General features: G+C 35.2%; 2 protein-coding genes across 2 annotated transcripts; both read right to left on the bottom strand.

The window, feature by feature from the left end:
- Positions 1-298: 298 nt before the first annotated feature.
- Positions 299-4,478, bottom strand: LOC109013145. The gene is made up of 5 exons (XM_018995126.2): positions 3,778-4,478; positions 2,420-2,887; positions 1,806-2,183; positions 1,656-1,723; positions 299-801 (listed from the first exon to the last, which is right to left on the bottom strand). The coding sequence occupies exons 1-5, from the start codon at positions 4,387-4,389 to the stop codon at positions 591-593; spliced, it is 1,737 nt and encodes a 578-aa protein (XP_018850671.2). The 5' UTR covers positions 4,390-4,478; the 3' UTR covers positions 299-590.
- Positions 4,479-11,879: 7,401 nt separating this feature from the next.
- On the bottom strand, positions 11,880-13,299 carry LOC109013147 (transcription repressor MYB6-like). Its single transcript, XM_018995129.2, has 3 exons — positions 12,940-13,299; positions 12,727-12,856; positions 11,880-12,514 (listed from the first exon to the last, which is right to left on the bottom strand). Exons 1-3 carry the CDS (start codon positions 13,070-13,072, stop codon positions 11,908-11,910), a joined length of 870 nt encoding a protein of 289 aa, XP_018850674.2. The 5' UTR covers positions 13,073-13,299; the 3' UTR covers positions 11,880-11,907.
- Positions 13,300-14,591: the final 1,292 nt, after the last annotated feature.

A 14,591-nucleotide genomic window follows, 5' to 3' on the forward strand; every position in this document is an offset into this window, starting at 1 on the left:
AATTCAATTCATTTAAAACTATGGCATCTTATCTACCCTTTATTCTTCACAGGCTGTATAGCATATCTGTATGCATTATGAGTTATTTAATATGCGAAAATTATAAAGTTCGGGTAGTGACAATTTTGCATACATTTGAAATAACGCAAGGATTAGAAGTTTTATGCTGAAAGAAACCGGGTTTGTAGGGTTACCAACTGGTGAAAAGGAACACTGAGCTTCTGGTTTCTGAAATTTGTTTCAACTGTTCGTTTGCATGCTGAATCGATAGTGAAATCTTAAGCTGAAAAGGTCGTCATGGACATTACAATGGAAGAAATCGCTCTGTTTCTTCCGAATCACATTACATCAATAACCAGTCACCGGCAACGCTGTCTTCTTTCAAATAAGTAAAGCTTCAACAAATCGACAACAGAGTACCAAAGAATTCCACAACCACATTAATTTATCTACATCTCTAAGGGGTTAAGGGTTAAAACCATTTTCACATAAACAAAGGACCTAAAACACATCATGCAGAAGTGATCAGAAAACGTATACCTCTGACATACTTCTGGGTTTAACCAAAAAAGGACCAGTGGAAAGTGTTGCTAGCCTGACATGAATGACATGGCTCGTCTGAAATCCAAAGACTTGAGGGCTGACTCTGGGAAATGCTTCCCAGCGGGTACCCATAGCTCACCATTACGGGGCAGCATCACCTGTGGCTGGCAACTAGTGTCACCTTCACCAGCTTCCATAAATGGGACTTCTTTCTTTTTCTTCACAAATTCAAAAAACTCCGCGACCTGGCGTGCATACCTTCAAGAAAAAGCCAAAATGCAGAAAAATAAATGATAGATTTTTGGGTTAAGATCTGTTCTGACTTGTATACCGTGTATTAATAAAAATGCCAAAATGCAAACACAGCCAGAGCAATAAAACCATAGGCATTTTACAAGGCCACTAGAAGTTTAGTTGGGGGCAGATATTCCACTACACCCACTATAATCCACCTCTGTTTCATTCATTTATGGTATTTTCATATAGAATGTCAGCAATTAACAGTGACACATATGTGACCATATGCCCAGTAAATGTATGAAACTACGCAAACACACACCGAACTTTCTATACACTTTTGAGAAGCAGCCACATCTAAAATATGCTAGACACTACACAGACCAGTGTCCACACAGCATATACTTCACTTCTTTCTATGTATGAACAATAACCCAGAGCATGGTAAGAGATGTATATTCTTGCCTTCGAATGTATTGGTCACTGTGTTTCTCAGCAAAACATATTGCATAGCATGTCAATCGAATCATCACTTCCGCCATGATGGAAGCTTACAATTCAAACTTATTGGATTATTAAAGACGGCCATACCAACAATGGACCAAATATAACTGCTCAAAACATATCTTTTACAGACTGAACAAAAGGAAAGTTTCTCAGACCATCCAAACCACGACTATGCCCAAACATAATTTGATAGGATACATGACCAAATGTTAAATGAGAGATAAAGGCTAGAATCAGAAAAAGTATAACTTGACAAAAAATTTGATTCAGCCTCAGCAACCCCACAGAACACTTGGGGTGGGGGAGAGGCAGAACCAATCATATTTCTATGCATACGAATTAAATATCAAAATGATGCGTTATCTTACTGTCTCTTTGCTTCAATGTCTCTGCTGAAATCAATGTTGGGTTCACAGTCAAGAATCAAAGCAGGAACCTGCTTGTGACGAAAAAACTTTTAGTTAAGTGCACGAATAAATAAGTATGAGAAGTTTATTTAAAAATAGCAAATATCATACCTTCTGGATACTTGAGTGCATATGATCACCCTCCAAATAGAACACACGGTCCCTTATATCAGGATGTAAAGTGCTGTCCATATGCAAGGGTAGCTTACTGACAGATAGTACACCATGATTTCCACTTTGGAATGGAAAAAGCCAGCTCTCATGTTTTTCATGCAAGTCGTGGAGATACTCTAGGGAGACCCCACCCTCCTCTGTTCTTTTTCTAAGCTGCATTCGCTTGTGGCAAGTATCAGGACTCGCTCTAAGATAGATGAAGCCGTCAGGAATAAGCCCAGGCAAGCATGATACCACTGGATCAAACCACGAGTCATAGATACTGATCTCCATCTCATTCATCCAATTTGCTTCATGAACAGCTCGTACAAAGACCTTTATTGAATAAGAACAAGATAAGAGGAATCAGCATTGAAAATAGTAATAGGGTTTTTCTTCCTCTTGAATGGGACCAACGGGAGAAGAAAGATGGGTAGAAAATGTATAAAAATCCTCTTTTTATTCATTTTTTCATGTCAAGCAAATAATAACAAAGCAAAACAAAACAGTTTTTATTCTCGGACACCCGGTGCCAATTAAAAAAAATAACAGAGAAAGAGAGAGATGCTTACCATTCTGTCACTGAAAACACTCCTTTCCATCAATCTGAGGGGCTTGATACCACCAGATGACTCTCTCTCTTGCATAACCCTCGTAACAAAAACATAGTTCTGGAAGGTATAAGCATACCTTTGTGGCTCAGCATAAAAAGCATCCAATATGTTGAAGTGGTCGGGTCCAACATCCTGCCACTTGTTAATGGGTTCTGGAACAATCTCGACAAGATCACGTAGCTCAAGGGTTTCATTAGCTATTCTCTTAAGGAAAGTTGTCTTTCCAACACTGATATTTCCCTCAACACAGAAAGTAATTCGTTTCTTCTGTACCTGCTTCACATCTGAGTTTGAACCGTCCTCTTTCAACTCTTCATCAACACTTTCTTTGATGTACATAGTTATACTCTCGGCATGGTTTCTATGTATTATTCCTACGCAGCTCTGCAGGAACTCAACCATCTTCTGACTAGATTTGCCGAAGAACTGCATATGCAAGCACACTTATCCTTATCATGAAAGTGTTAAGGAAAAGACCGTATACCGGCCATAACATGCTCTCTTCTGTTTGCATGGAACATGAGCTTGTACGTTTTTTATGCAATTTACTCCAGTTATTTTATGTTTTAAAATAATTACTTAGCTGATTAGCACAGAGAGTCGAATCCGCTTTGAACACGAGGAAAAAAAATGCTTCTGCAACTTATTACAATAAATTTTAATAATAATCTGCCATTTTCAAAGCCTTAAGAAATTCCTGCTGTAAGTTTCAAAAGACTGAATAACTTGAGTGGACTAAAGTAAGCTATGAATTGGGCGACTTGGCAAGAGTTGGGTTTCAGCCAAAACGTGCTATATTAGAAACACAACTTTTGGATTAACTCGAAATCGATGGCTATGAAAACAGAATCACTCGGAAAAGTCCTGCAACCAGTAATCACTCAGCGACATATTTGAACCGCTAATCTCAAAATATCGAACAATATAAGTCGGACTGAGTCCAGCTGTGAGTGGGAAATATAACCACATTACACAGTGGGACTTTAACCGATAAACTCGTCTCTAGAATCTAGAACACAGAATTTAGTAATAAACAATAAAGCCCATTTGGGATACGCTCGTTGCACTCTCGATATACGAAACTAAAGAAAAATTATTCACCATTAATCACTGTTCACCACCCAACATCAAAACACTCCCCTATCCAATCAAAAATGCTTCATATCCTATGAAAAATTATAGGTAGAGTGAATAGTGGCTGATCCAACTAAAACATCTTATCTCCTGTGGCACTATCTAGAACTGAAAACCAAATCATTCCGGCCCAAGAACATTTTTTTCCTGAAAAATAACTCAACATTTCAAGCAAAGAATACCTTGTCCCTGTACAATTGCTTGAGCTCAGCAACTCCCCCAATGCCCTTCTCCACCAGCTTGATTAAATTCCTCGGCCCCACGCCAGGAATCGTCAACAAATCCGGATTACCTATAATCAACGCCGTCGAGCCCATATGCCTCCAAATACCGCCATCAGTACTTAACCTCGATGACTTCTTCTCCGACTCCTTCTCGGCCTCCAAGCCTTCAGCACTCTCGGATAACTTCTCGGATCCCGACACATCAGAACCCGCGTGCGTCCAGGCCGCCCGGGATCCGCTCCTGGCCCGGAAGTGCGTTTTGTTATCGATTTCGCAGCGGCAAATAAGACAATAATTTCTGGGTTTGGCGGCGGCGAAGAAAATAGAGGAGAGGGTGGTGCTGGTGGGGAAAGACTTGGTGGAAAGAGAGGCAGTGAGGGCCGAGAAGGAAGTGGAGTTGGGGTTGGGTAAAGCGTCCATGGTCGGTGGCGCTGGCATTGGGATAAGATGGTTTACAATGGAGGTGGTGGTTCTGAAGCGTAGGGTTTTGGAAGTGTGGTTTCTGAGGGGAAGAGACAACAAGTTGTTGCTACTGCTAGGACTTATGAAGGGCAATGAGAACTTCTGCATCCCTTCTGCTATGCATTTCCCGCCCACTCTCTTTTCGTATATTTCCTCTGCAAAGTTCAGAACAAACGCAGGGGCAGACGGAAAGAAAGAAGAAATAGTTTGTAAACAGGTGCTGGAGGGTTTTAGGGGGCATTTTTATACTGTAAGTAGAGGCGGGTTTTAGGGTTTTTAAATATATTTATAATTATAAATTATGTAACTATCCCGTAATTATTTTAAAAAAATTAAATAAAATATGAGATATATAAAAAATTAATTTTTTAATAATAAATTATATATTTTTTAAAATGATTACACCGTGTTTAGTTACGTAAAAATTACTCTTTATTTTATTTGTTTCACATTGCGCTCATTTTTGTTCCATATCATAAGATATTTGCTTTCAATGATTCTAATTCAATACAATAAATTCTGGTGATACATCTAATCTTTACCATATTAATACACCGTTATATTGATGGCGCAGTCGTTTAGTGCGTTTCTTCCCATGAAGAAGAAGGAGTTTTTATTTATCAAATTATATAAAATTTATGTGATATAATTTATGTATAAAATACTTGGAATGTGATATATAGTGCATTGTTGTTTTCTTTTAGCAAATATTCACAAGACCAGCCTTACTACGGAACTAGATAGAACCAATTCCGATGCCAATATACACACCAAAAACGTTAGTGACAAGGAAAACACACTTCTCCCACTTCAATGGATTTAATGATCTTTTGTCTCAAAGGTCACAGGCGGTCTTGTCCTGTCGGTGTCGCAAAACTATTTTCTCCCCAAATCCGTTCCACCGCAACAAGATACAAGCACCACCCAATACAATACAATACAATACTATAATAAAACAAAACAAAATACAAAAAAACATTACAAAGATAACGCTTCCATCGTACCTATAACGGGCTCGCTCTTTCTTTTATTTTCTTTTACAAACATATTCATGTGTCATATATACACGAACTGTCATCTCAAAAGATTAGAACAGATCTTTCGCTTCTTTCGCTCTCTAGGAGAGTCTAAATGGGTCATGAAGCCCGCAGCGTTTTCAAAGGGGTCAAGTAGGCGTTTCACCTACAATATTCACACGGGCCATGTTACAAATGATATCTATTGTAATGAGCTCTATTGGGCTTTATAACCACCCATCGATTGTCAGGCCTTGTGGTTCAGCAATCAGCATTTTTTATGTGATGGTCGAGCTTTAAGTAAGAATTTCACTTTCTCGGACTTGGCCCATTTACGTTACACTTTAAATGTTTGAAAAGTGAGCTGATTTGCATTATTACTAGTCATAAATTATTGATTAATTTTTTATTACTATTCATTATTTTTCACATATTATCTGAGACTACTTCAATATCCAAACATATTAGAGATGTGTAGTGCTCTGAAATTAACCTGCAGGTACCTAGAACAAAATGGGATTTACTCGAGATTTAAGACTTAAGGTGGGAGAGACATAAATATATTAGATTTAATTTAGATTTTTTTTATTCATCCAAAGAGAAACATAAAGTGGTCTCATAATATTTAATGAGCATAATGCTAGCCGAATCACTGGAGTTTGATTTAGCAAGTAACGAGATTGGAACTAATCAGATCAGGTTTGAAAACCTTTTAATAATTAACAACTATGCAATTATTTTGCACGCTAATATAATATTATATAAGCAGTACCAAGTTTCATCCATGCTATATCATGTCATCTAAAACTAGAAGGAAGAACGGAGCTCAAATTCCGGAAGTACTCTGTATAAGGAATCTCACTTTCTCTTAAGTTTCCGTTTCAATATTGAGTTAAATTAAGATGAATTGAATTTCTTATAAATAATAATAAATTGAGATAATAAAGTAAATTTTATGAGATTCATCTAAAATAAGTTTATATATATTTAGATGTTAAGATGAATTTATATGTATTTATATAAAATTAAAAAAATTTGTGAATTTTACATATAAATAGATATTAAGTTAAAAAAAATTATAGATCTTATGTATAAAGAGATTTTGAATTGAGATTAATTTAATAATTTAATAATTTAAATATTTAATTTAAAATTAAATTAATCTCAGTTTAATTCAAGTTGAAAACAGGAGCCTAAGAATATAAAAAAATATTCATACCGAGGTTCACCTAACTTCAGCAATATTCATGTGAAAGTGGATAAGATTAGTATTCTATTACCAACGGAAAAAGTTCCTTGAAATTTTCAATAACTTGGGGCTGCTCAGTGGCGCAGCCGGCCGAGTAAACAAGTCATCATGTGATGATTAAAAAATAATTTATGAGTGAAGGCTGAGGATATGTATAGTTTGAGCTACATATATATTAGGACGATGCTACAGTTCTGGGATCTCCCGCTGAGTTATAGCATATGTTTTTATTATTATTTTTTAAATAATTTTTTATATAAAATTTTTTTATATTTTTAAAAAATAAAATAAATTAAAAAAATTATTAAAAACACTTATTTAATTAGAAAATAAAAAAATAATTATTAAAAAATACTTTCTTAATTACGAAATAAGAAAGTATTTTTATAATTTTTTATTTTATTTCGTGATTAAGAAAGTATTTTTTAATAATATTCTGAATATTTTTTATTTTTTAAAAATATTAAAAATTATTAAAAAATTTATATAACTATTACTTCGTAATTTAGAAAGTCTTTTTTAATAATATTTTTATTTTTTAAAAATATTAAAAATTATTAAAAATTTTATATAAAAAATAACTTAAAAAAATACATATAAATACATGCCAGTGAGAACTCTAGCATTATTCTATATATTGATATGCACAAATACAGAATGAGGTGGCAGAATTAATTAATAATTAGTTTGCTTAGAAATATTAATTGTAGGATAGCCGCTGAAGGAAGCTAGCTAATTAGGTAGTGATCAAGCATGTTACTTTAACAATTTAGTCTCGATCGGCTTTCTTTTATAAATTCTCGAGTGCAGGATATATCTATCTCGCTCTAGCTAGGTTAATGTTGCGTCACTAATTCCTGCCTTGAAAATTAATGTGTACTGCGATTTAGTACTATTGTTGCATGTGGCAATCACCAGGCTGGAGATGATTTCATTTCTAACACGTTTGGAAAGACTTTGGGAGATTATAGCTATTTATTTATTTATTCTAATCACGAGAAAAGGATAAATATCATATGCTGGCGTGGAACTACATGTGCGCATGACCAGAAACCATAGAGACATGAGACAAATGAGTGATGCCTGTTACATGTAGGGCTGCACTGAGATCCAGTCCGATCAAATTTGGGCCCGATCCGACCTGCAGAAAAGACAGTTTCATCTCGACTTGATCCAAATCGTAAATGTCGGATCAGGTCGAACCCGTTCGTCTTACTTTTTATTGTTTTCGATCTTTCATGATTTCATCCGTTCACCTTCATTTACAGACTCACACCCTTTTATTCCTCCTCTGCAAACTTAGCTTCTCCCAAATTGTCCGGTCCTCCTCTTCTGCTTCCTCTCTTCTACAACTCAGCCTTTCCCTTCTCAAACTCACATTCCATCTGCAGGTACATCTTGAGGGCTCCACGTAGTCCTCGAAGTCGAGGGTGGTTAGGGCCAACCGCAGATCATCACTGTTGATCGTCGCTTCTATCCCTGGAACTTGTCGGATGCCTCGCTAGTGATGAAACTTATGATGTATTTCATTTTCTTTGTGATGTATTTTATTTTCTTTGAGATCTATTTCAAGATCTATTTCATTTTCTTTGAAATTATTGACGACCTTCACCTCGAGAGGAAGTAGAGGCTTTGGGTAGAACCTTGTACCGGTCTTTGTTGATTTCTTACTTGATTTATTCTCGAAGAAAATGTAAAATTTTGTTGATTTCTTGATGGGTCTGATTAGCAGTGGGGAATCCATCGAATATTGACGGGTTTTTGCGAGTAGTTTGTTCAAAATCTACCAAAGATCGATGCAAGATCGAATCCGTCGGTGATCGGTTTCAACCGATATGAAAATTATCGAATCCGTTAGATGATTTGGACCTAATGAACCCAACTATTGTCGAGCGAATCCAATCGAGTCATGCGGATTGATCGGCCATTGGATTTATTACATGGTCATCAACTGATCCAAAGTCAAAATTGGAAAAGAAAAAACAACCTTCTCTATAATGTCTGACTCCAGAGACGAAATTCATGCATGCATATTTCCAACGTCGACCCTACAGCTATAAAAATGGGTCATCTTGGCCAAGACGAAATTGAATGTTCTTAATTACCAATATAAATGCATGTTTCTAGCTTTTCTACCTCAAAACAATGAAAATTCTTAATTAGGATTTAGGTATATTTGATTGCGAAGTGATTTTAATATTATATATATATTTTTAATTTTTATATAAAATATAATAAATAATTTAATTTTTTAATTTTAAAATAATAATAAAATTAAAAAGTAATATTATAATAATATTTTATTTAATTTATATAAAAATATCTAATTTTATTTTCTCTTATCATCTAGTTGGAAAGTTAATCAGATGATCAGCGAGTCGGATTCTTCTGCGAAACAAAGTGCCAGCCGAATTATTATATGTACGGGTAGCGTAAATCTTGCTTAATTGGCATTCTAGAAAAAAACCTCTCCCGCCTGCTTGACTAACTACTTGGCCAAACTTAATAACAAGTTTGAACAAAACAGGTAGGTAGAAAACAGTTAAATAAAAAGCCAAAAGAAGCCGAAGTATCTCGGCCCAGGAATTGATGAGAAAAGACAGAGGTAGTTGCAGTTGTAAATGCCACCCTATCTACCAACCCTCACCAATTCTATCTCTTTGTCATATGCCGTGGCTCCTCCAATGTTCCACGTCGGTACAAGTGTTTATCGTTATCCACTTTTTTTTTTTTTTTTAAAAATTAATTTTTTGAGGTTCCGGTCTCGTTGCTTTCCTGTCCCCACGTATACATTGGGCTACTGATGGGACTGAAAAAGAGAAATATTGCTTCAGTGACCACGGAACTTCTACAAAAATTATGTGCCTAGGTCAACGTAATGGATGAGAATGATTAGAATTAGCGAAGCCCCCAACGTACACATGTTGCATATTTTGGCCCATTTGATGAAAAACTCATGCTACCGCTGATCACCCATAATGTAGGGTTTGCCATATACTACTACTCGAGATCTGTCACGCATGAAATGATGTTCTCATAGAGTAAGATAATAAAATAAGAATATGTATGATTAAATTTAATTAATTGACTTCAGCCAGATCCCAAATGATGATTTTAAAAACTCGAGATGATCATAGCGTCTTTTTCAAATTGTAAAAGCTAATTAAGCTGGATGATGGGGTAGAAATTTTCCCCTACCATGTTCCCTCATGTTCATTGGTGCGCCGTGCAGGTTTTATGGATGTAATCAAAGCAATAAATGATTTTTTTTTTTTTTTAATGTGCAGGGCTTCGAGCCTAGAAAGTAACTTAGCTTTTTAATATATGTCAATAGGTTATGCTTTAATTGGCATTTAGAAGGGCACTATTTTTCTCTCTCTCTCTCTTTTTTTTTTTTTTTTGTGTTTTGTTTAATTTCTGATCTCTTTTTCCCGGCCGCCCCTTTCTTCGACTACCTTAACTGATGGACCAACTCATGTTTCCTTCTCTATTATTCTAACTGGACATGATTCGCTAACCTGTCTAACCTACCTCCCAAACATGTCACATGTTCTCTCTCGCATCCATTATTTTGTTCTTGGATCGATTTCCTCCAATCAAATAGATGCTGTGTTTGAATTCCTTTTCACTCGGATGATTTGATTATTGAGTACTATATATGTATATGTATCTATGAGCGACTTAATTCAGACTTTCTTATTGCATGAATACATGATGTCATGCATTGCATATATATAAGATGTACCTGCCGAAAAATTATATCTCAAGCTGTCAAAAGATGGTGGTCTTAGTTAGTAGGAAATCCGCTATGACAGATATATTCCCAGATGATCATGAGCTTGCACCGTATATATATACCAGCTTCAGTTTTACAAAATTGAACTAATTCAAGGTGTATGTAATTAATAATTGAACCAAAAATCTCGGCGTGTGGCCCTCAGGCACGACTTGTTTATGCACGTGGTTTTCACAAGCCGTTGTGCCATGACGCCTCCGTCGGTTACACACATCGTACCAGCAGATTTTCCATGCCGAGATCTTCCAAATTTGCCCAGCCTCACCTCCATATCACCGGCACATGGCTGCCACGTGCCACCATAGATGCACAGGAAAACAAATGACTGGTCGTAGATCAATTCATCCGATGCCATGCTTTCGATTATGTTATCACTTTCTCTAATTGATAATCTTGGGAAATGGACTATGGATCTCTCCGAAAAAACATATCAAGACTACAAACGCACCCATAACTAATTTCACCATTTCCAGCAGAGGTTCCACCTCCATCGACGGTAGTTTCATAGTTCGCATGACTTTACGAACTCCTAACTATCGTCTTTTAAAACGGCATCTCGACTCTCTTTGTAAGGTATGGGTGTGGACTAAGAAAGTGGTTCCAAAACTTGTTTTATTTTTATTTTTCTATCACTTTGGTACTGTAGTTATTGTACTGGGATATTTATTGGGAAATCCCACCTCCTCTTTATGTATCATCCTTTCTGTTTTTAACAGAAATTAATTTGCTTGCTTATAAAAAAGAAAAAAGAGAGAGATTGCCTTTAGTCTTAGTTGAGACCTAGTATGACTATATATATATATGTAGTACTACACGTGGTTTATCGTATTAAATCAAAACTAATCACCGTCTGATCATAATGTTCGGTAGGTCTACCTGTTCCCACACACGAGGAATATATATATATATATATATATAATGTCTTTTTGTTGAGGTAGTACTTTTTATTCTTTCTATAATGTGTAAAAGTACTAGATTTTAACATATAAAACGTATCCTATGGTAATTTAAATACTTGTTTGATGAACCAAACCATGAGTCGTTGGAGGCGCACACATGATCATTACGTACATACTTTTCAAATCCTTTCAATTTAATCCCATATTTCAGTTTGAAAAGTTAAGGACGGCAAGAACATTGAGCAGCAAGGCAAAGTTCAATAAAAGAGGTACCTAATTGATCATCATGTTCACGCAGTACAGGGCATTATTAGTCACTTATAATATTATAAGCACGAGTACTCTCGTACGTTAATTCGTCTCTGGTCTCTATGCCAAATCTCGTCATCAATCAGCAATATTAACAAAGTTTATACACCTCGCTGATTTATGCTCTCGATCTACTGTTGGTGCCATAATAAGATCACAAATTCATGTATGTTTATTTTTATTTTTTGCTGAAAAGGCCAGCCCTGTATAGAAATTATATATGTTCCTCTAAACATGATCAATAACGTGTATATATATATATATATATATATATATATATATATATATATCTAACAGTGACTTTGATTACATTCGCGGGTAAAAAAAAATTAAGCAAGTAAAATTAATAAATAGAAATTACAAATCCAAAGAAGTGTGATATCTATAGAACCCATTAGAGTTCTGGCAATTCCTACACAACTCACTGCTCTGAAACCCTAAATGGCAACACAAACACACCGCTTTTGCTACCATGGCAGACTGCACCCTCCCAAACAATTGGTAAGGAACTTTTTGTAGCTTTGACTCGGCCGTGTTCGCAAACACCACCGGAGTCGACTCGGCCTGAAACGGCCCAAGCCCTACAGAAAGATCCAAATTGAGCTTGCTCTCGAACAGTACTTCTTGCGACTCTGGTTTTTGTCGTTGTCGTAGTCGTGGTGGTTCTTCCTCGGTTGTTGTGCCGCTGCTGCTGCAGTTGGCATCTTCTACCGATTCGGTCTTCGGTTTCAAAGTCGTGGCGCTACTGATCATGTCCTTGTTGTTACTCTGATTCATGAGGCTGATTTTGGCCACGGGTAACGATGGTGGAGAGGAATTCCTTAAATTTAGGTGGGATGGAGCCCTAGCGGTGGTTTGAGGGTCGATGCCACGGCTGATGAGCTTGCGCTTGATGTGAGTGTTCCAGTAGTTCTTGATCTCATTGTCAGTTCTTCCCGGTAATTTTCCCGCAATCAAAGACCATCTGCAAGAATTTACATTATAATTAAACAATTAACATAAACAACTGCGAAATTTCTTATCTTTTCCCACGTTTTCGTTCTCAGCAATCAATTAAACAGGTTCAGGAAAACAAATCTGAAAAGACTATGCAACCCCAGAAGTTAAAAAATGAAAACTCAGACAATTCATATTTCTAGTTGTAGCGCCGAATAAGAGAGAAAAATGAGGGATTACTTGTTTCCGAGCATGCTATGAAGCTTGATGATGAGCTCATCTTCTTCTGCAGTGAAATTACCACGCTTGAGGTCCGGGCGGAGATAGTTTATCCACCTCAATCTGCAACTCTTGCCGCACCTTAACAATCCTAAACACATATCATGTACGTACACAAAATGAGCAAAGACACAAAATTTATGAGAGAACAACTTTTAGTTCATCTTTTAGTACCAGCGGCTTTGGGAAGGGTGCGCCAACAGCCTTCGCCGTGGAGGCGGATGTGGTTGATGAGGCGGTGGTCCTCCTCTTTGGTCCAGGCGCCTTTGTTCATCTGCGCTTTTTCACAGCAAGGTGAGCGTCCCATCCTTTTCCAAAGTCTGGGAATTAAAGAGGAGTGGGGTTTGGGATTGGGATTGGATAGATATGGAAAGTTAGTGTACAGTTATAATGGACAAGTGTATCGTCTATGTATTCCAAATTTCTTAAATAAAAAAGGAGAGTAATGGGGAGGGGGAGGCAATTAATAGACTCGGGGATTCTTCAAATTCAAAGGGGAGGGAGGGATCAGGAGTTAGGGGGGATGGGGAAGGGAGGGGAGGGATTTGACCTAGTTGGTGAGGAAGACAAGCTGTTTAATGATTAGTGGTTACAGATAGGACTGAATTTGGTAGGTAGCTCTACTTTAACGTCACATGGAGAGTTCCCTCTCCCTCTCTCTCTCTCTCTCTCTGATTATGGTACGAGTTATTGGGGGACTTTATTTCATTCATTTATTGATATAATAAAAAAATAAAAAAGAGATTGAAATAATGAAATAAAATGATATGATTTTAAATATAAATTAAAAATTAAATAAAATATTATTAGAATAATATTTTTATTATTTTTATTATTTTGAGATTTAAAAAAATTAAATTATTTACAATATTTTATATAAAAATTTAAAAAAATTGTAATAATAAGATGAAATCATTTTTATATCTAATATTTTTATAAAACTATTTGATAAAATTGATATATTTTTATATGATATATTTAATATATTTTATAATAAAAATAAATTTACAATCTAATATATCAAATTAAACTATGTCAATTTGTAAAATAATTTTATAATTAAAGCATTTTTCTTAGTAATTTAGAAAAACACTAACAGAATAAAACTCAAAACCAAAGAATTAAGGTCAAGGAACTTGCTAAAAGAAAATATAAATATACAGTTTAAAAAAAGTTTCAAATCCTAGATTCTTATATGTTCTTCGTTCCTTCGGAGTTTCAAACAAGTTCAGTTCTCGTGTTACTGTCTTGTCTACAAATCCAATCGGGCATATATGGGAAATGTGTAGAGTGAGAAGCTCCCGTTGGGCTTATTCAATTTCCTTGCCTTATTATTTTATCTTTTTAAGAGTATTTTATTGACTTGGTCAAATAAGAAAATTGGTTAAAATTTGTATAATTGATGTCAAAAACATCCCATATTAAATTGGATAAATCTAAAATAATTTAGACTTTTGTTACAGTGATTGGCCAAATATGAAGAACCAGAATTGATTCACCAAATATTAAAATACTAATTTCTTACTCCAAACAAACATTAAAATATTAGTTTCTCACTCCAAATAAAAATACTATTTGATTTGTAATTAAAAAATTTAGATAGAATTTTAAATGAGTTTAATCAAATAATTTTTTTATTAACATTAAATGACTTTTAAAAATATGATTTTTTTAATATTAATTTAATTAGAATATAATTATTATTAATATTTAATTGGTAGAGATATAAAATGTGATAAAAAAAATTATTAAATTAATAATATTTTATTATTATATAAAGAATGAATGAATAATCTAATATAGGAGTTGAATTTAAATAGAATAGA

This window comes from Juglans regia, chromosome 10 (assembly GCF_001411555.2).
Source record: "Juglans regia cultivar Chandler chromosome 10, Walnut 2.0, whole genome shotgun sequence".
NCBI lineage: Eukaryota > Viridiplantae > Streptophyta > Magnoliopsida > Fagales > Juglandaceae > Juglans > Juglans regia.

Bases quoted from the DNA above. Each gene is read 5' to 3' on its own strand.
- LOC109013145 (XM_018995126.2), bottom strand. From the start codon at position 4,389: ATGCAGAAGTTCTCATTGCCCTTCATAAGTCCTAGCAGTAGCAACAAC. The intron at 2,184-2,419 runs GTAAGCATCTCT...TATTCAATAAAG, and splicing joins GTGTTTTCAGTGACAGAATG to GTCTTTGTACGAGCTGTTCA. The intron at 802-1,655 runs GTAAGATAACGC...TTTTTCTTGAAG, and splicing joins GACATTGAAGCAAAGAGACA to GTATGCACGCCAGGTCGCGG.
- LOC109013147 (XM_018995129.2), bottom strand. From the start codon at position 13,072: ATGGGACGCTCACCTTGCTGTGAAAAAGCGCAGATGAACAAAGGCGCC. The intron at 12,857-12,939 runs GTACTAAAAGAT...ATATGTGTTTAG, and splicing joins CACCCTTCCCAAAGCCGCTG to GATTGTTAAGGTGCGGCAAG. The intron at 12,515-12,726 runs GTAATCCCTCAT...AAATTCTTGCAG, and splicing joins CATAGCATGCTCGGAAACAA to ATGGTCTTTGATTGCGGGAA.